General features: G+C 49.1%; 1 protein-coding gene across 2 annotated transcripts in view; it reads right to left on the bottom strand.

Moving 5' to 3' along the window:
• SYT13 (synaptotagmin 13) overlaps positions 1-14,271 on the bottom strand; it is a 43,889-nt gene extending 29,618 nt beyond the window's left edge. The window contains exon 1 of one of the 2 annotated variants that reach the window (XM_025879420.2): positions 14,020-14,271. In XM_025879420.2, the coding sequence (XP_025735205.1) occupies positions 14,020-14,202 (183 nt within the window). In that variant the 5' untranslated portion in view covers positions 14,203-14,271. The remainder of the gene's footprint in view (positions 1-14,019) is intronic. The other variant, XM_073904711.1, reaches the window with a different exon arrangement.
• Between the last annotated feature and the right edge of the window lie 12,845 nt (positions 14,272-27,116).

Below are 27,116 nucleotides of genomic sequence, written 5' to 3'. Positions count from 1 at the left end.
GTGGTCCCGTGACAAATTCATGGTCAGCAACCTCAAACTGGCTCCCAGCCCTGCCCCGCAATCCTATCGTTTCCCTAACTCCTTCCCCGAGCCCACATTTTGGAATCTATCGCCTCAGGCTTCCTCCACAGACAGAAAGGAAGCCAAGAGGGGCGCCTGGGTGGCTCAGTTGGTTAAGCGACTGCCTTCGGCTCAGGTCATGATCCTGGAGTCCCGGGATCGAGTCCCGCGTCGGGCTCCCTGCTCGGCAGGGTGTCTGCTTCTCCCTCTGACCCTCTTCCCTCTCGTGCTCTCTATCTCTCATTCTCTCTCTCTCAAATAAATAAATAAAATCTTAAAAAAAAAAAAGAAAAGAAGCCAAGAGAACAGAGGTCCCTTCGTGTCCTGCTAACAGACATACACCTGCTCTCCTTCGGCTGGAGGGGTGCTGTGGCCGCCCCCGTCCTGTGACACCGCGGGAGGTGCAGCCCTCGCTCTCCGCCTCGGGGACCAGCCCTTCCATCTGAGCCCGGCACCCGTCCCCACTGCATTTGTGGGAGCCCCACCCCAGTTACTTGCCAGCTGTCTCTTCCTCTCTCTTGAATGTTTACCTTTCTCTTTCAACTGGCTCCTCCGCCACCAGCTTTTAAATGTGCTCAACATTCCACTGGCTTCTTGTCCCCTGCTCAGCCGCTGCCCTCACCCTTTCCGCCCCTTGGCAGCCACACGTCTCAAAAGAATCGCCAGGACTTGGTGGCCTCCTCACTTCCTTACTCTCCATCCGTGTGACAAACCATCCCCAAAGGGCCCCTGTCAGCCCACCGGAAGGTCACTGTTGGTGTCCAAGGTCACCAATGACCTTCACCCTTTAATTCCCATGGACTTTTTCAGTCTTCTCTTCCTTGACTTTTCAGTGGCAGATCTGCGCTTGAGGATTCCCTTCCTCTTAAAAAAGCTTTTTCTCCTGTTATTATTATTCCTCTGACATTGCCTTCTCTAGGTTCTTCTCCTTCCTCTCTGGCCACTCTTCCTTCTCATGAAATGCTCGTGTCAATCAGGACTTCCCAGGCTCTTTTCCCTCTCATTCTGCCCTCTTGCTAGGTGGTCTCAGCCGGGCTCATGGCTATGGTTGCTGCCTCCTACAGATGACTCCCCAGCATACATCTTCGGCTCCCCAATATACATCACAGCCATGCTGTGAGCTCCGGACCTGCCAAACCACCCGCGTGATCAACATCTTCGTGCAGATAGCGCAAAGACTCCTCGTGCTCTCCCTGCACAAAAGGGAACTCATGGCTTCAAATCCATGACCTCATTTTTACCGAGGATTCCCCGTTTTGGTAACTCTACCACCATCCAGTTGAGTAAGTGAAAACCTCAGGTGTCATCCCTAATTCCTCCCTCTTCCTGAAGCCCACACCCAACCCATAAGCAAAACCAGCCGATCTATTTCCGAAACATCCTGCCAATCCACTGTTGCCATCTTATCGACCCAGACCATCACAGTCTTCCTCCGGGCCTTCCCTTGGTCTCTCTTTCCACTCTTCCCCCATCTAGAAGGATGGCTTCACAACCCAAATATAGCCATGTCACATCTCACTGAAGACCTTTCGGTAGCTTCCATTGCTCTTGGGATAAATATCCAAACAATTCTCGTGGTCCAGAAGGTCCTGGGTGGCCCTGCCCTGGCCTGACTGGCTCCTTCACCTCACTCCCTCCTGTGTACTTTGTACTCTACCCACTTCGACCTTCATCCAGTCCCTCCTGAGTGATATTTCTTCTTTCCACAGGGCCTTTGCACATGTCCTATGCCTAGAAGACTGCAAATGTCATCCCCAACACCTTTACCTAGTAAATATCACTAACCGTATGTCATAAGGGTATGCAAGAGAGTTCATTTGGGGTATGGGAAGAAAATAAGAGAATGTCATTTTATAATTTATTTTTACCTCATTGTTTTAAAAGGTCCATTCTGTGCATGTTTTATTATGTATATATTAGTAAAGTAGCATATATATAATATGTAGGTATATATATGCTTTATAAAGAATTAAATATACATGTACAATATACATGCTCAATTTTTTTCTTTAAATGAAAGGAGTCTCCAAAAATGTTGAAGAGCAGAGCAATAATCAGCCATCACTTCTTGGGAGGACTCCTACCTCCCTTACCACACCTAACACAGCTGTCGATTTATATTCATTTGTACAACTGTGTGATGAACATCTCTACCCTTAGAATCTGAGCTACAGCAGGTCAAAGACATTGTCTATCTGGTTCCTGTAGTGTCCCCAGTGCTCAGTGCCTTATATATAGTAGGTGATCAATAAATATTTTTAAAATGAATGACTATCCTAGAAGCGGAATGTTCATGCTCTCCCTCCCACCCTCATGGAAGCTTTTTCATTTTTCACACCTGGAATGTTTTCACGGACTCTCTCTTTCCTGCATAGTGAACACACACATGCAAGTCACTGCTTTCAGAAGAGATCAATAAGAACATGATTTCGAGATACTTAAAATATACTCTGAGCAGTGCCAGGTGCTGAGCTGTTGGGTGCTTTCAAAAGTTACCTTACTTGGTCTTTAATATTACCTTAGAGAATGTGATCATCATCCCTGCTTGTTGATAAGAAAAGTGCAATTCACAATGGTCAAGCTCATTTAGCTGGAAAATGGTGGAGGCTACCTTCAAATTCAGGTTTGGGGTCTATGTCTAATCTGCTTGCTACTCTATCTCAGCAGCTTGATTATAAAATGAACATTTTCATTCTAAGAGACAATTTCCTCTTTCGAGTGATCACAAAAAAACTAGATTATTATTAAGTCCTCTAATCCTGGTGGATATCCAAAATCAAATGCAAGTCTACCATGTTGCGGTTCCAAATGGGTTACCAAATCTCATGTCCATTCCTTTCTGTTCTTTGTTTCTTCGTGGTTTGCAATGAGGCTGTTGAGCAAAGGGCAACTTAAAGGATCTGTTCACTTGCAAGATAAGAGACGTGCTCCTCAGAGGCCGTGCTGGCAGGACAGTGTCCCAACGCCCTCCAGATCACGTTGCTGGTTTGCTATGGAGTTTTGTGCCTTGCTGTGCCACGCTGCCTTCGCCGTGTCTCTCTGATGGACTTCCCCTTTCTTCTAAGTGAAGGGACGGAGCTGAACACGGAAATGTATCTCAGGATGCTTGTGGGTGGACTGTGGGAAAGGAGGAGGGGATCTGACACACAGAAAGAGCTGAGAGCGAGCAGAAACCACTCTACACTTACAGCTGTTTCCATGACGTCTCCTACCTGCCCCGCCACCCGGCTGTCCCGCAACCTTCCCTTCATCTTCCAACTCTGTCCTCTCCAAAGCAGGATTCTTTACTCTGAAAAGCCAAGTCTCCATGATCCTGCCTCAAGAAGCTACACCCCTCGCATCACGCCTTTCCCAGCAGCAAATCCAAAACTGTGTGGTGGATGATGCTTTCCCAAGTAAAATGTGGTCTCCATGGGTATTATTAGCCTGTTGGCTTCACAGCTAAAAGTTTTTAAATTGTCTCCAATGTTAGCCAAGTGAACGGAGACTCAGAAGGGAGGGAAATGAATAGAAGGTGAGGCCACCGTGCCCTCCAGGCTTGTCCCGACTCCTTGCTGTGTCACTAAAGGTGAGCACGGAGAAGCCTCAGCACAAATATAGCCATGTCACATCTCACTGAAGACAGCACAGTTTGTTGCTGTGCTTGGGATTTTTATTTTGGCTGCAAGAAGAGGTGGTAGCCCCATGAATCCCTTCTACCCCATCCATCCAACCATCCATCCATCTATCCAAGCATCCATCCATCCATCCATCCATCCATCCATCCATCCATCCTCTGACTCAGGAAGCCATTCAACATTTCTCCTCACTTCTCTGGCCATCTGTCAGCCCTGCTCAGTTTCTTTATGAACAATCCATCTTGGACTTATTGAATGGAGGGCAGGGGGAGCCCAGGAGATATGTCAAAGTACCCTGAGGTCTATGCCAGATGGACGAAGACTCACTTTGACAAAATTCTCATAGGATGCTCCTCCCCTTTTTACTTATTCATATTCATGCATGCAACTACTAACTATTTGATCTGTTCATGAAAAGATGCTAGCTAGAGAATTTCAGAGTGCAGTTACTCATATTCCATCATTTTAAATGAGAAATATCATGATGCATTCGATGTCCACCCAAAAACCTCAATCAACTTCCCAAAATATCACACCCTTAAACACCATGTAAAAATCTCCCAGGAATTTTCTATAATATAAATCAATTAAAACACCTTTCACTTAATTAGCACATCGGGAACTCCTCGGTGGGAAGGTTTGCGGGTGTGCACGGTGCACTGACACCACGGGGGACCAAGGCTCCTCCTTCTGGCATCACACTGGTCTGATAATGTCAATACATAAGGAAAAAATAGTGAAAGATACTAAATACTCTCAATGGGACCTGGGTTTGTAGGACCCGCAGGTATGTGGGTGAAGGAGATTGGGGCCCACGAGGGCTGAAGTTCAGGGGGAAGGGTGGGGAATGTGGCCGTGATAACACGCAATGTATTTAAAGGGTGGTGAGGCAGCAGGTGCAAACATGCTAGTACATGCTAGTACAACAGGGAAGCCAGGCCTGCCACACACGGCCTCCTCCTGTAAGACTCCAGAGCGATGAAATGTTTGCACAGGTGTGCCCTTATGGATTCATTGTCACGAGCATTCCACACAGAGAGGATATGTTTTAAAAAACTTGCCAGATACTGATGAATATTTTAAAAAATGAGAGTTTTTTGGGGGGGGGCGGTGCCTGGGTGGCCCAATGGGTTGGGCGTCTGACTCTTGATTTCGGTTCAGGTCATGGTCTCGGGGTCATGAGATCAAGCCCCGTGCTAAGTCTGGAGCCCGCTTGGGATTCTCTCTCTCCCTTATTCTCTGCTCCACCGTTCATGTGCTCTCTCTCTCTCAAAAAAAAAAAAAATTGAGGGTTTGGATTTTTTAAAAATTAAAAGCCTAAAGAATACCACAATGAAATGCCACTTCACACCCACTAGGATGGCTGTAACAAAAAAACAAAAAGAAAGGAAACTCACAACTGCTGGCAAGGACGTGAAGAAACTGGAAGCCTCAGACATTTCTGGTGGAAATGTAAACAATGCAGCTGCTGTAGAAAACAGTTTGGCATTCCCTCAAAAAGTTAAGCATAGAATTACCAAATGATACAGTATTTCCATTCCTAGGTATCTACTTGGAAGAAGTGAAAACAGATTGTCAAACAAATATGAGTGCAGCAATGTCCTCGGCGGCACTATTCACAATAACCGAAGGGTTGCTAAACAAACACTGCGAAACCTTGCTTTGAGGATGGAGGAGAATAGCTTCACGGGGATACATGTTAAGAACTAAGGGATTCTATTTGCATGTCAGGATCCACATGCACATGCGTACAAAGGGCCTCTCTAGCCGATGTCCTCCCAGATGTCCATCAACCGATGAATGGATAAACAAAATGGGGCAAGTACACATAATGGGATATTATTCAGACATAAGAATAAAGTTCTGATATAAGCCACAACATGGATGAACCTTGAGAACATGATGCTAAGTGAAAAAAGCCAGAAACAAAAAGTCACGTATTTTATAATTCCAAATATGTCAGATGTCCAGAATAGGCGGATCCATGAAGACAAAAAGCAGACTGGCAGTTGCCAGGGACTGGAAGAAAGAGAGGAACAGAAAGTGTGTCTGCTTCGAACCATAAGAGACTACGGACTCTGAAAAACCAACTGAGGGTTCTGGAGGGGAGGGGAGTGGGAGGATGGGTTAGCCTGGTGATGGGTATTAAGGAGGGCGCGTTCTGCGTGGAGCGCTGGGTGTTATGCACAAACAATGAATCATGGAGCACTACATCCAAAACTAATGATGTAATGTATGGTGATTAACATAACAATAAAAAATTTAAAGAAAAAAAAGAGGGCACGTTCTGCGTGGAGCACTGGGTGTTATGCACAAACAATGAATCATGGAACACTACATCAAAAACAATGATGTAATGTATGGTGATTAACATAACAATAAAAAACTTAAAGAAAGAAAGTGTGTCTGCTTAATAGGTACGGAGTTCTCTTCGGGGCTGAATGAAGACGTTTTAAAGCTGCATGAAGGTGAGAACAAAGTGACAGTGTGATTCGTACTCTTTAGAATAGTTCATTTTATGTGAATTTCACCTCAATTAAAAGAAAGTTTTGAAAATAACTATAGCCTTCGTATTATCAGTGCCCCTCACATAGGCACTGATCAAGTTTGATACATGAATGAATAAATGAATGAGTGAAACTGTCCATGGTCTACAATGCCCTTCTTACCCCAGGCCCCTCCCCAGCCTCCTCATACACCAGGCCCTGCCTGGCTCTCTGCTCTTGGGCACACTGACCTTTCGCTAGGTCCTTCTAGGTGCTAAGTTTCTGTCACAGGACTTTTGCACGGCCTCATTCCTGTCTGGAGCCCCTCACACTCCTCTCCATTGGCCTAGTTACTTCCCTTCCAATCCAGCTCTCAGCGTGGCCGTCACTCTGTCCAGGAAAGCCGTCTCTGACCTTCCTGACTGGATCAGTTCCACCTTACACTCTCATAGCACTAGAACTTTCTCTTTAGGTAACTTACCACTATTGCATTTTCACCTTTCTGTGCTCTTCTCTATTAACTCTGGTCTCCCCCATTACAACATAAATGTCATGAGGGCTGAGGATGGGCGAGTATGTTGTTGAGGAGGGGGCAGTTACAACTGTATCCCCCTGCCCCCAAGCACAGTACCTGGCACACAGTATGCGCTCAATAAACATAATCAAGGGAGGAAGGGAGGGAGGGAGGAATCTATCCACCCTTTTCATCTGTTTGCCTTCAGAAATTCACTAACACATTATTTCTTAACAAACTGGCTAGAGAGGTCCTTTGTATGCATGTGTATGTTGATTCTGACATGTACACATAGAACCCCTCAGTTCTTAACATCCCATGAAGCTATTCTCCTCCATCCTCAAAGCAAGGTTTCCCAGTGTTTGGTAGCAAGAAATCAGCTCTGGAGTGGGTGAAGGCAATGACACTGAGTTATGCATGGCTGCTGACTGCTGGGAGATTGAAGGTCAAATAGCGCGGATCGTCTCGGGGTGTCCTGATTTCTCCTGCCCGTCTCCCACCCTGGGACAGACAGCCACTCTTTTTTTTTTTTTTTTAAGATTTTATTTATTTATTTGAGAGAGAGAGACCCAGGCGCCCCGGGCAGTCACTCTTTACCCTGTTTCCTCTTTGTCTTCTGGGTCTGCTGCTTCCACCATCTGGCTGGTCTCTCCCCTTCTTTCTGACTTTGCCTTACCCCTCTCTGATTTCTCCTCTGGTCGTTTCCTCCATCACGTTCGAATGCCTGTCTATTTCTCTTTCTGCACCCCAGGTACTTGATAGTACCCGGGGCCAGGGTCTGAAATTCAGAAAATGTCTAAAGATGCAGCAATCTTTTCTCCTGCAGTCAACACAAGGTGCTAGTGAACTGTCAGTCCCGTAAAAAAAAAAAAAGAGCCGGGCCCCTGAATTATCTACATGCTCCATCAGAGGAGAAATGAAGAAGGGAGGGAGATGTGATGGGTCTGGGGCCTACCGCTGGGAAGGGATTGTGGACACAGACTTAGGATCCACATTGTATCTGGAAGGGCCTGGTGTTTCTGGCGGGTGTGTGCTCATCGCTCTGAAATAATCTATGCTAATTTCTTGATGAAAAATTCATACTGTCTTCCGTGTTGCTAAGCAACCAGCCCAAACATGTTTACTGTGTAAATCTCTCCGGAGGGCCCTGGGCTGCACCCAGGGTCTGAAGCTTGATGGACATAAGAGGCAACAAAGCTATCCCAAGCTTTGGGAAAGGTTTCTGAAGCTGACCTGCAAAAATGCGTATTTTTGAGACTTTTATGCCACATTTGGGGAAACACAGTGGTTCAAGTGTAATTTTGACTAGCTTTTCTCTGCTAACCTCCAGCCTACTGGTCAAAGTGTGGGCTCAGGAGCCAGACTTCCTAAATTTGATTTCCAAATCTGCCACTAAAACGTTGCTTAAGTGTGCTGTGTTTTACTTTTCCCATCTGTAAAAGGGAAATAATAATTCCACATGTTTCATAGGGCTATTGTGAAGATAAAATTAGTATGATTAAAGAGGGCCTGGCAGACACAAAGAACCCAAAAAATGTTAGTTATGCTATCACTATTATTTATTACTCTATGGAAATGCCTCAATTTCTTGTCTGTTTGTTAATGCAAATAGGAGAGTTTGCCAGCCAGGAGATGAGCTGAGAAATGAGTCCTTTAAAAGCCTAAGAATCCATGAAGGGCAGACCTGAGAGAAGCCCAGGGGCACATCGGCTCCAGGAGCGGGGTTAGCAGTTATTGGGGCCTCCTGTGACCACTGAGGTGCCGAGGAGACCTTGGCAGAGCAGTGAGCCAAAAAAGAAGAAAGTTCTTTGAGCTGAAGGTGGGGGTGCCCCTCCTAAGGGGTCTCCCATGCCCCCTGCACCTGCCCCATCATGACAGCAGTGTAACACGCTCCACGGCTTCATTGTCCGTCCCCCCAACTCATCAGAAAGAGCGCACGTCCATCTCTTCATTGCTCCATCCCAGTGCCTAGCAGGTGCTCGTTAACCTTTAACAAACGGACTTATTAGCTAATGAAACCCAGCATATGGGTCCTGATGCATCCACACTCTGATAAGTATGAATTCAGGCACGTGATCGGAGAGGATGTGGCTCGAGTGGTCTAAGGAAGAGGAGACCAAGGCGGGAGGATTGATAGGGCCATACTGATGGTCTCGAGGCCCCAGTACCAAGAAGGAGGCGGCCACAGGAGTGGTGGCAGAAAGCAGACAGAGCCAGGGACCAGGGAGTATGGGATGGATCACAACAAAGGAGGGCCATGTCTCTTGATGATAGCCCAGAAGTCCTCCTGGGAACAAAAACAGTGACTTTTGATACTAAGTTAGTGTTTACAAACGTTGTATCACAACATGAAAAATTTCGATGACAACCTCACTGAAGTCTAACTCTATAGGGAAAAGTGCACAAATCATAAATGTAGAGATGGGTAAATTTTCTTTCACAAAATGACCAACACGCTTGGGTGACCAGCATCCCCATCAAGAGGCGGAACGTGAAGAACATTGCAGAGGCTGCCCAACCACGCCCCGGCCATTGCCTGCCCCGCAACGGCAAGACCAAACGTATATTGGACTTGACTTCAAATCTGGTGGAAATAAAACCTTACCACTTTGCCCTCCTTTGCGCCTTTCCTCTTAGTGAGTGTGAGTAGCAATACGACCACTTCATTCACAATATACATTCAAGGGTTATCACAGGCCCAGCGTCACACCAGATATCGTCGGGGACAAAAGAAAAATGAAAAACACACTCCCTGATCTTGCTGGAAAAGATTCCTCTGTACCTATAGTGTTGTATACAAACTCAGCATTTGTTTACATTGTTTCATAAGAACCTAGAATTAATTTATTCGTGTTTGCTAAAATGTGAACATCCGTGTCCCAACTCCCCTCTAAATTCATCTGTTGCAACTTAGCCCACGAGGAGATGCTACCAGGAGGCAGGACTTCGGGAGGTGATCAGGTCATGAGGCTGGACCCTCATAGAGGGAATCTATGCCCTTACAGAAGTGGTCCTAAAGAGTTCCCTTGCCCCTTCCCCTGGGTGAGGATAGAGCAAAGTCTACGAATACACTCTCACCAGACACCGAATCTGCTGGAGCCTTGGTTTTTGGACTTCCCAGAGTCTAGAACTATAAGAAGCCCATTTTTGTTGCTTATAAGCTGCCCCATCTGTATTTTGTTACACAGCCCAAACAGACTAAGATGGCATTCCATGGAAGTCCACTCTAATGGAAGGAGGGTAGGATTGTCTAGTTTGGTGGGAAGTGGCGGTGAGGACCTGGGGGATGTGGAGAGAAGAGGCATGGGGACCTCTGCCGAGGGTCCAGGCAACTTGGCTAAAGCCTTGGACTACATGTTAGCTGCAAGGGGACAGCACCCGGGTCACCCCGGGGACCTCCGAGACACATTCAAGAAGATTCACTTCAAGAATACAACAAAGTAAGCACCGTGCGGGGAGAAAAATCAGACACGAAAACCAAAGCTTTCTGAAAACAGGAACTCCAACTCCTGCTAAGTGACAGGTGTCAGGGGGTCTGAGCAGCGGGAAAGAGCGGTTCTCCCGGCTCACTCTTTGTTACTGAGGTTAGTCAAAAACAGCGCTTCTTCTGAAGGGACCCAGGATCAGGTGAGTGGAGGCCTATGCAGATCAGTGTGAAACTGGGGGGGGAGGAACCAAGGGGCCTGACTGCCATTCACTAGTAGATTCTGAAGCAATGACAAAGGGAAGATGCCCATACACACACATGCACGCACGCGCACATCATTCCGCTGCTCTCTGCCCTTTCTCCTCTCTCGAGCTGCCACCAAGCTTCGAAAGCTGCGCTGACAGCAGTGAGGGAGGTCCCCGTTGAGCCTGCCAGACCATGAGTGGGCAGTGTAGTGAGACTGAGTCCCTTGCATCCCCCAAAGGACCACACCCGGGTGAGGGTGAGGGACTGTCTACGAAGGCAGGATGAAGGGTCCAGAGTGTGTGTTTTGGAAAAGCAGAGACAAACTATGAATTGAAGCCAGCTGGAGGCATGCGAGGTGAGGGATGACGGAGTGCTTCTGCCCTCTGCCTCCTCCCACTTAGCAGAGATCCTGGGCCCTTTTTTTGTTCCACGGATTCCTTCAGCTCTCCAGAGGAGCCCTCTGGACACTTCCTCAGAATGTTTGTAAATCAAAGACATCGGACTACAGAGGAATATCTAATAAAATCAGCTTGTGAAATGGCTCTATGTGTGCCTCTTCATCCATCCGTTGGCTAACAGGATCTGGCAGGAGATTTAATAAGCACCATGATTTAGAACGGGCGATGAACATAAATGATCCTGTGGAGTATCTACAATAGCTGTAGTTGCCTCGAAACTACCTGTGATTTCCCTGGGGGACCAAGGCACAGATATTGTTAACACTCCTGTGCTGTGTGGTTGATATTCCTCCTATCCAAGATCATGAACCTCTTAAATTCCATCTACAGACCCCATAGGGAGGTCTTTGGACCTCAGGTTATGAACCCCCAGGGGAACTTCCAAGTTCTTCTCAAAATCACTACAAACTTCAACTTCATCCAAGCATATGAGGCCTGAATATCCAAGGAATTTTTCCAAGAACCACAACCAGTTATTTTCAGAGACATGGGCAGTCCCTCCGCCTCCTACAGACATGCGGTTCTCAGTGTAAGGGCGTCTGGAACCCCTTCCTGCAGCCCCGTGCCCTCCCTTCCAGGAACATCTTCAGAAAGCCTTCCCTGACTCCTCCCCTCGTTGTCAACACACGTCACTTCCATCACCCTGCTGTCACCTGCCACCCCTAACACCACCTCCTTTACTTGTTTGGAAATGACAATTGTGTTCTTTCCTCCGTTCACTCAATCTGGGTCAGCGGCTGAATCAGTCTGAGAACAATGGCAGCCCAACCAACCTTGTGAGATCTCCCCTGCGCCACATCCGTGCCCACTGATTTAGCCCGGGTTGCCCAAATCATTGTCACTCGGGGAAGTAGATGAGGGAATGTGAAGGAAGGGATCTCATGTATCAACAAAGGCTTACTGTGGCCCTACTGGGCTAGCACGGGGTTACAAAGGCCTGGTGTGTGCACTCCCATTGGGAGAAATGACTCCAGCAACAATCCCAAGTGGACACAGGGATACCTTTACTAGTCAACAGTTTCTTATTAGACACCTGCTAGGTTCCAGACACTGAGGAGGTACTGGGAATAAATAACATACAAATAAGTGGACACCAAAGATCACATCCAGTTATAACAAGGACTATGAAAGAATTCTAAGAACAATAGGGAAGAAAATAATAGAGGAGGAGGTACTTTGTTACATGTGGCAGGAGACAAAATTCTCTGGAGAAGGGGAAATTTAAACAGAAAGAGGCCTCAAGGATGAGAAGGAGCCATCAGCATGAAAAGCTGGAGGAAAATGGCCATGGGGGCTGGGGGTTCTTTAGGAAGGACCATAAATACAGGGAGGGTGAGATTTCAGATGATTGGGAGAAGGGGCATGAGCTTGGCTGGAGAGGTAGACACCTGCCAGATCAAGCACATGAGGGGGAATGGAGTGGCTATTAGCATGGATTCCAGAAGCAGACCAGCTTGGCTAGAATCCATCCAGCTCTAAAACTTCTCTAACTGTGTGGCCTTGGGCAAGTCACTTGCCCTCTCTGAGCCTTAGCTTCCTCATCTTTAAGTAGGGATCAGCATATATGTCCTTCACTCACTTGCTAAGTGCATTAAGAATAAAGCACTTAGAAAGGTGGCTGACACAGGGTGCATGCCACGTAGCGGTTTGCTATGACTTGTTCCAAGCTCAGTGAGAAGTTGGGGGGTAGGGGGGCATTGAGCCCAAGAGAGACACTGCCTGGGTTGTCTTTAACAGATTCTTGGCCCTTGTGTGAGCTACTGGAAGGGATCCCAGAGGTCATTTACACCAACACCTTCCCCAGCGCTTCTCTCTGGGAAGGGGAGGGGACAGCCCCTGAAGAGCCACCTCTGAGAAAGGCACAATGGCCTTCCCCTAAAGCCTGAGGAGCAATCTCTGTGAAGGGCACAATGGCCTTCCCCTCACGCTGGGTGGGAGAGAAGGTTGAGAGGCAGCGGGCCACAACTTCTGAAGGACTCCCCCACCCCCTCAACCTCCTGCCGGGGGAGAGCCCACTACTCCCACCTCAGATGGTTCTAGAAGGGTCCCGTGTCCCGATGCCTGGCTGGCTCCTATTCCTGCCAGTGTCAATGTCACTTTCCTGGGATTGTAAGTGCCTCAAGGACAGTAGCCATTTCCTTCCCCTCTCACTACCCGGTGACTGACAGAGGCCCCAAGCACTGAGTCTCAGAGCTTTTGAATAATTGATTGGAAAAAGGAAGGTGGAATCACAGCATTTCTGTGCCTCTCGCAGACCTATAAGCTCTATAAGGAATCTAGAGGGCCTTGGGAAGTCATTAAGTCATGCCCCTGCCCCAGGGCCAGGCTTCCTCCAGCACCCTAGCAAGACTCTTTCTCCTGGTCTCCAGAGCGCATTTTACACTCCCCACCTCGGTAATGTGTCCTGAAGGGCACAGCCTATGTAGGGGGCTCCTTCCAAACCTCTTCCCTAGACCCCTTCTGCCGCACTGTACAATGGGGACACCACCCATCTCCTGCCCCAAGGGGCTCTGGGCACAAGCCCATGCAGGGGATAAAAGCCCTCCAGTCTCCAGGGACATCAGAGAGACCACAGCAAGCCCCTCCGGCTGGCTGGATCTGAGGGCTGCTGGGAGGGGGCGAAGGTCCTTCAGGCCCCTCCACATTCAACAGCCTCTCCCCAGACCCCAGGCACTCCCCGCCCAGCTGCCCCTCTCCCGCTCCCAGGGATGCAGCAACCACCTCCCCTCTCGTTTTTCCGTGGCTTGCCCCCTCCTCAGCTAAGCCAGTGCTTTCCCTACAGCAGACCCCCCAACTTCTCTTCCCTCTCCCGTCCCCATTTCTCTTCCCCCAATTCTGCAAGCTTTTAACCCCCCAACCCCCCTCCCCCGGTTTCCTCCCAGCCGCTCAACTCTCCTCCCAGCCCCTATTTGTCTCCAAGTCCCCTTTCCCATTCCGTCCCTTCCTCTCCCCTTTAGCGCTCGCCAACCCCATTCCTCTCGCGCCCCCGCCAAGCCTCCCTCCCCTAACTCTTCTCCCCGACACTCCCCCCACCCTCAGGCCTTCCGGACCCCCTCTGCGGGTCCTCGAGCACGTCCTCCGCCCTCCTCCCCGCCACGCTCGGTGGCGCAAAGCACGGCGACCGCTCCCCCCCATCCGGTTCCCCCGCCGCTGCAGCCGCCGCCGAGACCCCACCGCGCCCCGGGGAGGCCGAGGGGCCGCCCCCGCTCACCTGTTGGGCGGACCGGAGCACGCCGGGTCTCGCCTTCTCTGGATCGGGGTCCCGGTCCCGCTGCAGCACCCCCTTCTTGGGATGCATGTGCCTGCACAGGCAGGTGACCCCGCACAGCGCGAGGATGCTGGTGGCCGTGCCCAGCGTGGCGCCCAGCGCGATCACTGGCACCGACAGCACCATGGTGCCCGCTCCCCGCGCGGGGCTCGGGCCCGCCGCCGCGCACCTACCCCGGTCGAGCCCGCCGCCCACCGCCCGGCAGCTCCTGGGATCCGGGCGCGCCGGCTGCTCTCCCGCCGCCTGGGGTTGCGGGGTGGGGGGGAGGCGGGGAGGGAGGGCGGCTTCGAGGACGTCAGAGGAGGAGGCTGGCCGGGAGCGGGCGGGTGCGCCCGCACTCAGCTCCACGTCAGCCCGCACCCCCTCCCGCCGACACGTGACCAGACCCCCACCCCAACAGCAGCCCAGCCTTCAGATGCCCGCAAGCTTAGGGGTGTCTCGGGCCGTTTTTCACGCTTTCTGTACGCGGACACTTGGCCCCAAGAAGGGCAGGAGCTCGCCCAGGTCGCACTGTGTGAGCGGGCAAACCCGGACTCCAGCCCAGGCCTGCGGCTCAGTCTGGGTAGGGGTCACTTTACCAGACTATTAACCCTTCCTTTCTCACCTTCTCTGGCCCGGGAGGCTGTACACTTGGGTCCTCCGGGAGATTTTCAAACACACAAGGGCTGGAGAGTTCCCATCTCCCGAACTCGCCGGGTGTTTGCTATGCTGTGGGGCAGAGCGGGCAGGGGGAAGGCGGGCAGAAGGGAATTGCCTGGGGTTGAGACTGTGCCCATGTCCTGGTGAAGATCACCGCACCCATTCTGTTTCTGTCGCATGTCCTTCAGCATGCTTTCCCTCCTCATTTGATCTGTGGGGTCTCCATTTGCAAATGAGGAAGGTGCGGCCGGTAGGGGATGTGGGGAAGCTGGAAAACTCCAGGCATCCTCAACCCAGACTCAGGTTGGCAGATTCTGAGTCCCTGCGCCACACTCAGAGAAAGAACTTGTCTGAGAAGAACAAAGAGCCTCACGTGCAGCAGCCAGGAGTCCACACTTGATTCAGAGAGGGGGAAATAAAAGAAGTATGCTTAGAGTAAGGCGAAATTAGAATTCCAGCCATGAGGAAAAGGCCTTAGATCAGAACACAGTGGTTTGCAGTGTGCTGTGTTATGGGGAGTGTTTCACTGAATTCAGCAAGCATTCACGGTGTCTGCTGTGCTCTAGGCGTGCTGGGCACGCCTGAGGAGTGCAGAGAATTTCTACACAACAGGGCTTCAGAATTCCCACGAAGCCAACAGCTCCTAAATCTAGCATGGCTCCCGCCAGACCTTCAGCACTGAGCTGCAGAAGTGACGGCCACCTGGAACCTTATCTACCCGAATGACAAACCACCCATGACTTAGAGGCTGAGAACAATCATTTTGTTACCTTTCATGATTTTGTGGGTTGACCGGGCTCCACTGGGCGTTTTTCCTGCTGCAAGTGATGTCTCTCCAGGGACTGCGCTCAGCTGGGCTGGGTTGTGCAAGATGGCGCACCACACGGTGGGCAGCGGGTACTGGCTGACCCTGGGGGCACAGCTGTCTGTCAGGCAGTGCACTGGGGTTCTCCCCCACGTGGCTGGAGCTGCATGGCAGCCAGATTCCAAGAGGATGGAAGCAGTTCTCTTAAGTCCTGGCTTCAGAAGTTCTAGAACATCATGTCGTTGGTCAAACAATTGTCTCTCTCTAATCCTTTCCCTACAGAGCATTAAAAAGGGTGTTTCTGAAATGCAAAGCTAATCTTATCATTCACATGCATAAAAGCCTTCAAAGTGTCACCAATAATAAACGCAAGAGCCTCCAGTTAAATCAAAAGCCCTTTGTGATGTGGTCCCTGCCGGTCCCTTCAGACTCCCCTCTACACACGTCCCAGCATGCCCTTGAGCCCCCAAGGAACTTGGGATTCATTCAGCAAGCTACTGTCTTTAGAGCCTTCATACCATCACCTATGGGTGCATATGGGAGGTACTCAGGAATCACTTGAAAGGGTGAATGACTCACATGATCATCTCATGCAGGACTTCCAGTGGTTTGGAAGGAATCCCATTTGCTAAATGAGCTCCATTTGATTAAACCGACTCTTCCACAAATATTTATTTTGTGCCTGCTGTATGCTAGGCACATTTTCCTACTGAGCTCCATTTGCTGAATGCAACGCCTCTGTCCCTGGTGGTAAACTTAGCATTCTCTCTCCTAAGAGCTTCCCTTGGAGGTTTTCTTGGCTCCTGGGCCTGGTAAATGCAAAATGTTCCGGGGAAATGAGAGGTTTAATTAATGCTGTCAGTCCGGATCTCCCATGCCTGAGCTGCTCCCCTGGGAAACCCTTAATACCACCTAGCAGGATCTGGGGTGGGGGTGAAGGGAAGGATGAGCGCTTAATTCTAGACATTGTCTGATGGAGATCATACACCTGTCATGTGGTTCATTGTTACTATGGTTACTGGGGATGATAGCAGCTGCAGTGACCTTCATTTTTAATGGGAAGAGGGACCCCAGCCCGAGACGAACTGCTTGTCCTATGCCTTTTTCACACACAGCGAACCGATGGCAGGGCTAGGATACATCTCAGGAGATTTGAAACCCAATTATCAGAACTCTGCATCCCCTTTGCTACATCTCATCAAAGATGCGACTCTGGCTTCTTGGTTACTGATATCCAGGCGGTAGTAGCCTTTAATGACAACTTTCTGAGAAAAGGCATTAGTGGATTCCTTTGAAAAATGGGACCATCTCTACTGAGAAAGGCAGATGACAGAGTCAGCCAAGTGGAACAGTTGGGACAGTCTAAGGAGGAGGCCTGCAAATCATTAGAAATGCTGGAGCCCCCAGACTGCCAAGAACAAAGCAAGATGCTTGGGGGAGCTTCTGGAAGGCTGCGGGGTAGATTTCAGAAGGTTCCCTAGCCTCTGGATAAAATGTCACCATTGTTATTTTGATCGATCTTTTACTCGTTGGATGATTAAATATTCTGAGCAACCACCCTGAATTTCTAAGGTATTAAAATGTTTTTATCCGGGGGAAAGGACTTCAAGTATAGGAGGTTCTCTTATCTGCACACATTTATCGTGCCTGCATATAGTGCTAGGCAGGAGGGAGGAAAATAAACAAGCAGAACAACCAAATTTTAACATTGGAAGGAGATCAGATGTCATCTTGTGGGATCCTTTCATTTGACCAATAGGGAAACTGAGGCCCAGAGAGCTTGTGGCTTGCCAAAGGGCAGAAGGAGTTAATGAGAGCACTGATGTCTTTTAGGTCAGGGTAGATGCAGTCCTACTGTAGTAAGAAGTAACCCCCAAACCTCAGGGATTAATACAATAAAAGTACACCTTGCTCCTATCATAGTTCAAGGAGGGTCAGGTGACTCAAGTGGGCAGCTCATCTCCAATCAGTCACTCAGGAATCTGGGCTTTTGCTTCCTGCTGCCATGCAGATGGAGAAAAGAGAGAGCACTAAAGACCACTTGGGCCATTTAGGAGGCCATGGCTGGAAATAGTCTATGGTTCTCACCCCATTGCACTGGCCAGGATTTGGTGACATGACAGAGCTAACAACAGAAGAGACTGGGTAGAAAGGAAACATGAGTAATGGCAGTGTCTGCCATAGATGCCAGAGCTTTAGATTTCAGTCTAGTGCTTATTTCTCTAACCTTCTCATTAATCAAACAAATGTTTTGAGTTTCTACCATGTACCAGGCACTGTGCTGGCTGATGAGGCAACGATAGTGAGGAATATCATTTATCACAGAAGGACAGGCTCGAGATTGGGCTGTGACTTGTTCTCAGACACCAAGGAAGCCTTCCCAGAGGAAGTATCAACTGGCTTGCGGTCTAAAAGAGTAAAGTTAACTCAGCAAAGAAGGAGTGTTCCCAGGCAGAGAAGCAGGGTGTACAAGGACCCCGTGGTGGAACCACACAGTGGGCATGGGGCCGCAGAGTGCTGGTCAATCAGCTCTCTGGGGGCAGATTTGATGTTCAGCATTCGTTGATTTCTCTGGTGCAAATAATCCCACTACAGTGAGTTTCCAGGTACCACCACATTCCTGAATATTTCCCAGTTGGCTCTGGGAGTGGTAGGAGCCAGCTCCAGGGCACACCTGGGAGAAACTCTGAGAGACGAGCGTGAAGGCAGAGGTAGGGGCGAGACATCAGGGCTGGTAGACCATACTGGAAGGCCATTGGGTGTTTTTAGGCAGAGGAGCATGGTATGATCAGATCTGTCTTTTGAAAAGATCCTTCCGGCTGCAGTATTGAGAACCGATTGGAGAGGGACAAGGGAATGCAGGTTGGCCAGAGAAGTTGCCAGAGCAGGCATCCAGGAGAGGGAGGCTAAGCTTCTCTAGGACGTGTGTCATCATAGGATGGGCTAAAGTTGTTGACAGCATGAGGAGAGGGCAGAATGGTGGGCAAGTCCCTTTTGCTGTTGGTCCCGCTTTTTAGCTCTGTGTGGTTACACTCTCAATTTGATGGACTGTAGTTCTCCCTGCTAGATCGCTGCTAACTGGAGGCTCCCCAGCAATAGGCCCTGTCGAAGGCGGGATGTGCAGGAGGAAGCTGGCTGGGAGAAAGGGGTGGAGACCCTGGGACCCGCCACGGGGTGGTGCAGACCCCGCAGAGCTGGCTGGCAGCTGGGTGAGAAGGTGAGGAGCTCAGTCAAGGCTCAGGAGTGGGGCCCACTCTCAGGACCCTGCTCTGGCTCTGAGAAATTCTGGGGCCACATCTTAAGGCAGAGGGAGAAAGGAATTGGGTCTGGGATCCCCTGATACAGAAATCCAAGTCTGTAAAAGGTAGAAAAATATTCTAGAGCTGGAGCAAATTGCAGTACGCTTACTGACCACTGCTAGTGACCACCTGCCCAACAGGTCATTTCCTACAACCCAACCTTGACACCATCTCAACACGAGATGAAGTGACACATTCCAATCCTCAGAGCTTCTCAATCCCACCCGATCTTTCTTGGACTTAGCCTAAGGTCTCCCTTTCTCTCCATGTTTCTAGAATATACAAAGTTTATGGGACTAAAGAGTTTTGCCTGTCTGGTTGGGAGGAAATAGAGCATGTATGCAGAGCTTAACTTCGTGGGGGGACATAGATCCCTCTGAGAATCTAATGAGAGCTATTTCCTTATTTTTTTTCTTTTCTTTTTTTTTTTTTTTTTCAGAAAAATGCTTGAGGGGCACCTGGGCAGTTCAGTCGGTTAAGGGTCCAATTCTTGGTTTTGACTCAGGTCATGATCTCAAGGTTGTGAGATTGAGCCCTGGGTCGTGCTGCCCGCTGGGTGTGGAGCCTGTTTGAGATGGTCTCTCTCCCTCTCCCTCTGCTCCCTTTCCCCTTCTGCTCTTCCCCCTGCACCACTACTTCCACTCTCTCTTCCTAAAAAATAATAATAATAAAGAAAGAAAAAATGCTTGAATGCAATATTTTTGAAATTTTGTATGTAAGCCTAAATTGTTCAAGGACCATGTTACACCTTCGAGAAGTTCATGGGCCCCAGATGAGTAGTATTTTGTGTGACTGAAGGAATAGTGGATCTGAAATCAGAAGAAATAGTTTCAAATCCCGTGTCTTTATGTGCACTAGGCTTCACGATCCATAGAAAACTCACCTTAATTTTTTTGAGCCTTAATTTCCTTACCTGTAAAATGAGGATGATCGTCTCTATTTGGTGAGGATGACCTGAAGCCTAGTGCTGTATGAATAATAGAGGATGCTCAACTAATGTTAACTTAAGTAAAATGATCATTTGCACCTTTAATTTCTTAATTAAGCTGCCTAGCCTTGTGAAAAGAGCTCATATTGAAGTCCCACAGGTATGTGTTGTTCTGGTTCTGTCACTTATTAGCTGAGAGACCCTGGGTAGATGAGTAGCTTAACCTGCTTGAGCTGTTGCTTTTTCATATATAAAGACTGAGGTATATTGTTTGCAAAGATGGCTGCAATTATTCCCCCACCTGGGTCCATACCCCTTTGCAGTATGACTTTGCAAAAAGGTGGCGGTCTATTGCTTCGCTCTTTAATCTGGGCGAGCCTTGTGACTTGATCTGGCTGAGAGACTGTAGTGGAAATGACATGGTGCCATTTCTAAGTCTCACCTTGAAGAGACCTCGGAGGCTTCCTCTCCCTGTCATGGGACCCTGGTCAGCTCCTGTGTGGAGAAGTTCAGGCTAGTCTGCTGGAGGGTGAGAGACCCAGAGAGTGGCCCAGGTGTCTCTGTCGGCCCAGCCTGCAGCTAGCCAATTCCCAGAAGCAGAGCTCATCAAAGACGCATGACCGAGGCCAGCTAAATCTAGAAGAACTACGCAGTCAAGCCCCCATGAAGTGACAACCACAGAATTATAAAGTAAATTGAAATTGGGTTTTTTTTAAGTGCTCGTTACACATCATGATTAACAGATTCAAATGCTAAATGATATCTAGCCCTCGCCAGGTTACTGTCAGGGTACGTGAGGCACCTCGCACAGAGCCTGGTACAGAGTAAATGGCTGTGGTTATTATTCCCGGTTCCCCAAGGCAGCCTGCTTGACCAAGTACTTCCAGTAATGCTTGATGGGTGCACCTGCTCATTAGTAATTGTGTAAGAATCGATCTTGGGGGGCGCCTGGGTGGCTCGGTCCCTTAAGCGTCTGCCTTCAGCTCAGGTCATGATCCCGGGGTCCTGCACCCTGCATCAGGCTCCCTGCTCAGCGGGGAGTCTGCTTCTCCCTCTCCCTGCTCTTGTGCTCTTGCTCGCTCTTTGTCTCTCTCTCTCTCTATCCCTCTCAAATAAATAAATAAAATCTTAAAGAAAATAAAAAAAAGAATCGATCTTGGGGACTGCAACCCCTAAGAAGGGTACAGTAGTGGCTCTCTGACTCAACCTCCACTGAACCAACTTTCCCGACTGACCCAGGCTCTCCACTCCTAAAACTCTTGCTGCCGGTTGAAGCCTCTCTACTCGACCTTAGCCTTCCCTCCCCTTCCAACTGAGTTGTATACTCATTTAGGGTTAGTTGGGCTTGTCTCCAAATCCTTTTTTTTTTTTAGAGATTTATTTATTTATTTATTTGAGAGAGAGTGAGAGAGAGAGAGAGAGAGAGAGATGGTGGGGTGGAGGAGGGGAGAGAGAATCTCAAGCAGACTCTGCGCTGAGCAAGGAGCCCAAGGTGGGGCTCTATTTCATGACCCTGAGCCGAAACCAAGAGTCTGTCGCTTAATGGACTGTGCCACCCAGGCGCCCCGTCTCCAAATCTTTTTATGCCAGTTGATATCCTTATTGAATTAAATAGTTTAATTAACATGTCAACTAATGAAATGGAAGTATGAGGGAGAGTGAGTTCTGTGAAAACTAAGGTGAGTACTTTGGAAAGACCCATAAAGGTAAGTTCCTTTTGGAACTTCTATTGAAATAGGTATAGGCGAGTTCTCTGGGAAAGGTTGGGGAAAATCATAAAAGTCTAGGATTTCGCCGTTAGGCTGCTAGGCAAGTTTCTCTAAGTTCATTCTCCACTGTGAAGAAAGAAAGACTGGATATCACAGACAACGCATCATGGCGTGTACAACAGGAAATGGTGTTAACGTTTATGAAATGCTTCCTACATGTCAGGCATGGCTCTGAGCATTTTATTTGTTCCAATGTATTTAATAAACTTTAAGAAAGATGGCACAGAGCGCTAATCAGCAAGAGGTGCACAAAAATAAGGAAAACTACGACCTGGATGAAAAGAAAATGTTTAAGGTGTATGTGTCACGTTTAACTCTGTATTGAAGTGTAACCCGAGGACAGTAAGTGCACAGATCATAACTTTGTTTTTAAAGATTTTATTTATTTATTTGAGAGAGCGCACGCGCATGCACAAGTGGGGGGAAGGGCAGAGGGAGAGGGACAAGCAGACTCCCTGCTGAGCAGGGAGCCCAATGCCTGGCTGGATCCCAGGATCCGGGATCGTGACCTGATCGGAAGGCAGACGCTTAAGAGATTGAGCCACTTAGGTGCCCCCACAGATCATAACTTAGTGGATTTTTACAAAGTGAGCACACCTGTCTATCTAGCACCCAGGTCAAGAAACAACATAGTCACATCCCAGGGCATTGTTTGCTAGGATTCCCCATTTTAATCAGAATTTGTAGATGGGCGATAGGGAACAGCCCTCGTTCCCACGGTGTGGGACTTAAGTAAGCTTTCCTGGGGATCCTTGGCCCGGCTGGGCAGGCACAGGACCCCTATGCTGCCCCACGGACGGGAGGATGCTGCCACCTAGAGGAGCTAGGGGGAAATGGACCCTCCCCTCCAAGTTTTTACTGCCGGCATCACCTTCACTAAGAGGCCTTCTCTGCCCACCTTATGTAAAATGACCAGCTCTGGGCCCTTCACCTCATTCCGCCCTGTTCCCCCTTTCTGCCTTACTTTTAACATTATTTAATAGTCCATATAAGCTTCCTTGCCTGTCATGTTTGTCTTGTTGATGACCAGAGTCTCCCAGGGATATGGGTCTATGTCATCCTTTGATGTATCCCCAGCCCTAGAATAGTGCTTGGCACATATTAGTACCTCAGGAAGTGTGTTGAGTAGACAGACAGGAGCCCTGTCCCTGTCCCACCGTCCTGCCTGGGGGGCCTTGACCCAAGCCCTGAGGCTTATGCTGCACTCTCATGCACAGCCTCTTTGCAAGTTCCTGCCACCCCCCACTCTTAATCCCACCCAAGGGAGGGCCTGGAAACCCCTGGCACTATGTAAACTGCTCCAGGGCTGGGGAGAGTGGGAGGAGCCATGGCCAGGACCACTGGACGCCGACGCCCAGATCTGTGTCATAGCCGGGGTCAATGGCCAGATGAGCTGGGCATAGTGCTGTGTGGTGGTCAAGGCAGAGGGCTGCGGCACCAGTCTACCCTGAGTGAATCCGGGTTCTACCCCAGGGAACAAGCTGGGTGGCCTCGGGTAAAACCCTTTATCTTCATGAAGCTCACTGACATGACATCTATAAATGGAGAGAGTGAAGTAATAATAAGCGCACATGCCATGTTGGAAATTCTTGGCATTATATAGAAATGTGAGGACAGACTGTGGAACTAGAGGTCACATGGTCCAGAAGAAACATTGGTCACTGCCATAGTTTTATGTGGAGATTCGACTTGTACACGAAAGACAAGCAGTTCAGGTGGATGGGCGGGAGAAATCACCTGGGGCCCCTCATTGCCAGGCCCCTCTCCTCCCTCCTTACACACCAGGCACCCATAGGAGTTTCAAAGCCACTCCAAAGCACCTGTAAAGCCACTGGGGGTAGTCGACACCCTCATTTTACAGTTGGGGACACCAAGGTCCAGAGAGGAGGAGGGCCTTGCCCGGGCCACACCTATTCTAGCTAAGCTGGGCCGAGTTCCCAGGCTTTCGGACTCCACGACCAGGGTTCGCTCCAGGCTCTCTGCTACCCCCCAAACTTCTCACCAGTTTTTCTTGGATGGCCAGTGAAGGGCCCAAGGGGGTGGGGTGGGGTCTCATGAGGGATGATCTCCTTTCCGCTCTCTTAAATCATGGTGAGCTTCAAGGGGGAGCGGGAGGAATTAGGGAGATTGTTGAAGAAGATTTAATGGCATATTGGAGAGGAAATCTCAGAAGGAAAATGAGGTTGGTGAACTTGAGAAGCTCTGTAGGCAAAGCCAGGGTCAATCTGGTGTCATGGAGCAAAGAGGAGGTTTGGGAATTATTTGAAACAGAATCAAATAATCAGTGAAAAGTACTTTGTAGATTGCAAAGTGCTAAGTAAATGACAAGGTGTTTATTGTGATCAATATCATCATTACACTTTATGTTCATCAGTGGGCCTGGAAGTGATTCTAACTAGCAGGAGAAGAACTAATGCCTGGATAAAAATTACAAAGTGCCAGTTTCTGGGCCCCCCCCCCGGAGAGAGGCTGATTCGGGGTCACCAGAGGTCCTGGTCGTGATGAGCAATGAGATCTGTGCCTTCCATCACTGCTCATAAGTAAAATCCTTTCCTTCCTTTGCTCCAGTTCTGTGTTGGAGTCGAGAGTTACTCACTGATTGCTTATAACACTGTTTACATCCCAGGTCTCACCCTCAAAATTTGAAGGGTTCATAATGAACAGAAGAATCTCAGAAACCAACGAAGGCAGTGTTCCTTCTTCTCTATAGCGACAGCCGGGGCAAGGTCTTTCTTTTGCAAACAATCTGATTAGATACGATGTAAAATTGAGATCATTCGTGAGACTATCCATCTTGGTTTCTGTGCAGTGCAGAGACTGGTGGGATGTGGTTGATGATCTCCAAAGATGACCATTGATCCCTTTCTTCCCCATAAATGTGTAAATGTGTGCCATCCCCACACTGAAAGGTGGAGTCCGTTCCCCTCACCTTTGCAGCGGGCTGGCCTTGGTAATTCACTGCACAACAGAACGCACAGAATGGATTCATATTATTATGAATCAGCATTTCTCCAACTGTCCCTCCATACCTAGTATGGGTCCGCACAGAACGGACCTCTGAGACCCAAGACTAAACCTTCCCGCTTTGGCCTGAGCCTCTTGGAACACTCACTGGTGATGAGCTTCCAAATACTGGGAAGGCCAAGTACATGGAGAGGCCACGAGACTTCAAAGATTGCCACCACATCCTTTAGAAAGAACCTTTCGAATAGAAACCAGGAATTTGGACCAGCCATTTCCCTGGTGGTATGCTGTACTGGGCGGCCCTGTAGTCGCCAAGAGCATAAAGCCTTGTAAGATGCTCTGTCAAATCAGGACAGGACTATTGGGCTTTCTTCTTGTTAGATTTCTTATTTTAATAGATAAGTGAAGAGTCCTTTGTCATTTAAATTCACGTGGGAAATATATATTTGTCAACAGACTCAGGTGGCACTGGTGTGGGTGGTCCAGGGACCATAATTTGAGAAACATCATTACCTTGGCTGTGCCCCAGGTCCAGAGCAGGGCCTTGGGTTCATTTCATCGTCTCCCTACATGCCGCCAACTCTCTAGTTAGATCTTTGCACACTGCTGTTGGTGCCGCCTGCCTCTCTATCCAGCCTTTTTTGACCCGCCCCTAAGGAAAGTGACCTGGGTACAGGAGAGAATCAAGGACCAGATTCACTTTCCCCCCACTGCCTGCTGCTACCACTGCCCTTGGCTCAATTCCGGGCAGCTCACCACACTCTCCATCCGTAGCCACCTGCTGAGCTCAGAGCCTGAACTGGCCCTGTCTCTGTGGGTCAGTCTCACTGTGGGACCTCAGGCAAAGTCACTTCCCCTCTCTGAGCCCCCAGTTGCCTTAGTCAACCCCATGGGGCTTTTTTTTTTCATAAGAAAGATAGTATTTTATTTTATAGTTAGAGAACTACAATTACTCCGTCACGAGACATGTGCACCTGTTGGGCACTGCACAATTGCTTAATCCTCGTTTTTACAGTGTAATGAGATATCATTGATATACAAAAACCCTGCTCATATTGAATGGGCTCTTGCAAGGATCAAATGAGTTAACACAAGTAAAGGCAGTCATTGCATGCAAAGGGGCTCACGAATACTAGCTGTTACGATTGTTGTCATTATTATTATGAATCAGCATTTCTCCAACTGTCCCTCCATACCTAGTATGGGCCTGAAGGACCTGAAGGAATAGCAGCAAACATGCATTTTCTTGGAAGCCTTTATAGTTTTACCATAAAAAAGTAATGCGATTTTGAATTCTCAGCCACCATAGATTTTTATTAGCTCTGAAATACAGTGTTATGAGTTGCCCCAGGAGAAGAAAGAAACAAAAGCTGGCCCTGGGTTTCTTCCGGGGCTTCAGTCAGGGCCGGCCCAGGCCCCTAATTTGCAAGGCTCACCTTTGAATTGCAAGCCTCTTTCTACCAACCTTGCTGTGCTTTCCTACTCACGAGGACCTGCTGCTCCTTGGCGTCCCAGGGCTACCGCTCAGGCAAACCCGCCGCGCTGTGCACAGGGGGCATGGAGGTTCCGAGGCCAGCATGGAGTCAGACTGCCGGGGTCCAATCTCAGCTGCCCCACTTCAGGGCTGTGGCTTAGTTGCTTCAAATTTCTTTCCGTCTCAAGTCTCCTCATGTATAAAATGAGGGAAGGATGGCTAACATTGGGGTTGTCAGGTCATGAGGAATACGTTAGGTTTTTCTCTGTGTGTTGAGCCTCATGCTAAATGTATTGTTAGGGATGTGTGTGTGTGTGTGTGTTTCTTCCCGATTCAGTGGTTCTTCACTGGGAACAATTTTGCCCTCCAGGGGACATTTGGCAGCAGCTGGAGACAATTTTTTTAGTGGTCACAATTGGGAGAACGGGAGTTGCTACTGGCATCTAACTGGTACATTGTGGAGATGGGGCTGAACATCCTACCATGCGCAGGACTGCCCCCACTCTCCAACCTAGTTTATGTGCCCCAAATGTCAGAAGCCCCAAAGGTGAGGAACCCTGTCCTGGTTAGAATCTAAGCCCCACGTGGGCAGGGGCAGCTGCTTGCGTGTGTGTGTGTGTGTGTGTGTGTGTGTGTGTGTGTGTGTGTGTGTGAGATTCCCCACAACCTAGGAGAGTACTTGGTCCTCAAGGAGCAACATGAATGAATGACAGTCAAAGTTCTCAGGGGGTGGAGATGTCTGCAGAGCTGGGTAGGCACGTGTTTGGTTGCAGACCTGTTTCCCTGCCTGAGGAATCTCCAAACTCAGGAGAAAGGATCCCCCAGGCTGGGTGGGGGTGGATGGATAGGTGAGGGTGAGCACTAGGATGCTGGGTCTCGGGGGGCTGGAAGTTGGGTGGAAGGGTCGTGCAGTCCGCCCCAGGGTCGGGAAGCTCTCACACTGTGAGACACGGCGCAGACATCCCGAGCAGAGGTTTCCCGCACTATCTCCCGGAAGCAGCGTCCCTGGGAGCCCTCAGCACTTTTAAGTTATCCTGGTGGGGGCCAGAGGGGTGCTAGGCTAGCTTTGCAAAGCATTTAGGGCAAAGCCTTCCGGAGTCTGCTGATTCTAGCACGTCCCTCTTTTTCTTTCTTTCTTTCTTTTCTTTCTTTTCTTTCTTTT

Source organism: Callorhinus ursinus, unplaced genomic scaffold (assembly GCF_003265705.2).
Source record: "Callorhinus ursinus isolate GAN/ISIS: 27379988/994484 unplaced genomic scaffold, GSC_fseal_2.0 scaffold21, whole genome shotgun sequence".
NCBI lineage: Eukaryota > Metazoa > Chordata > Mammalia > Carnivora > Otariidae > Callorhinus > Callorhinus ursinus.
This window is presented reverse-complemented; position numbering and strand designations above follow the sequence as displayed.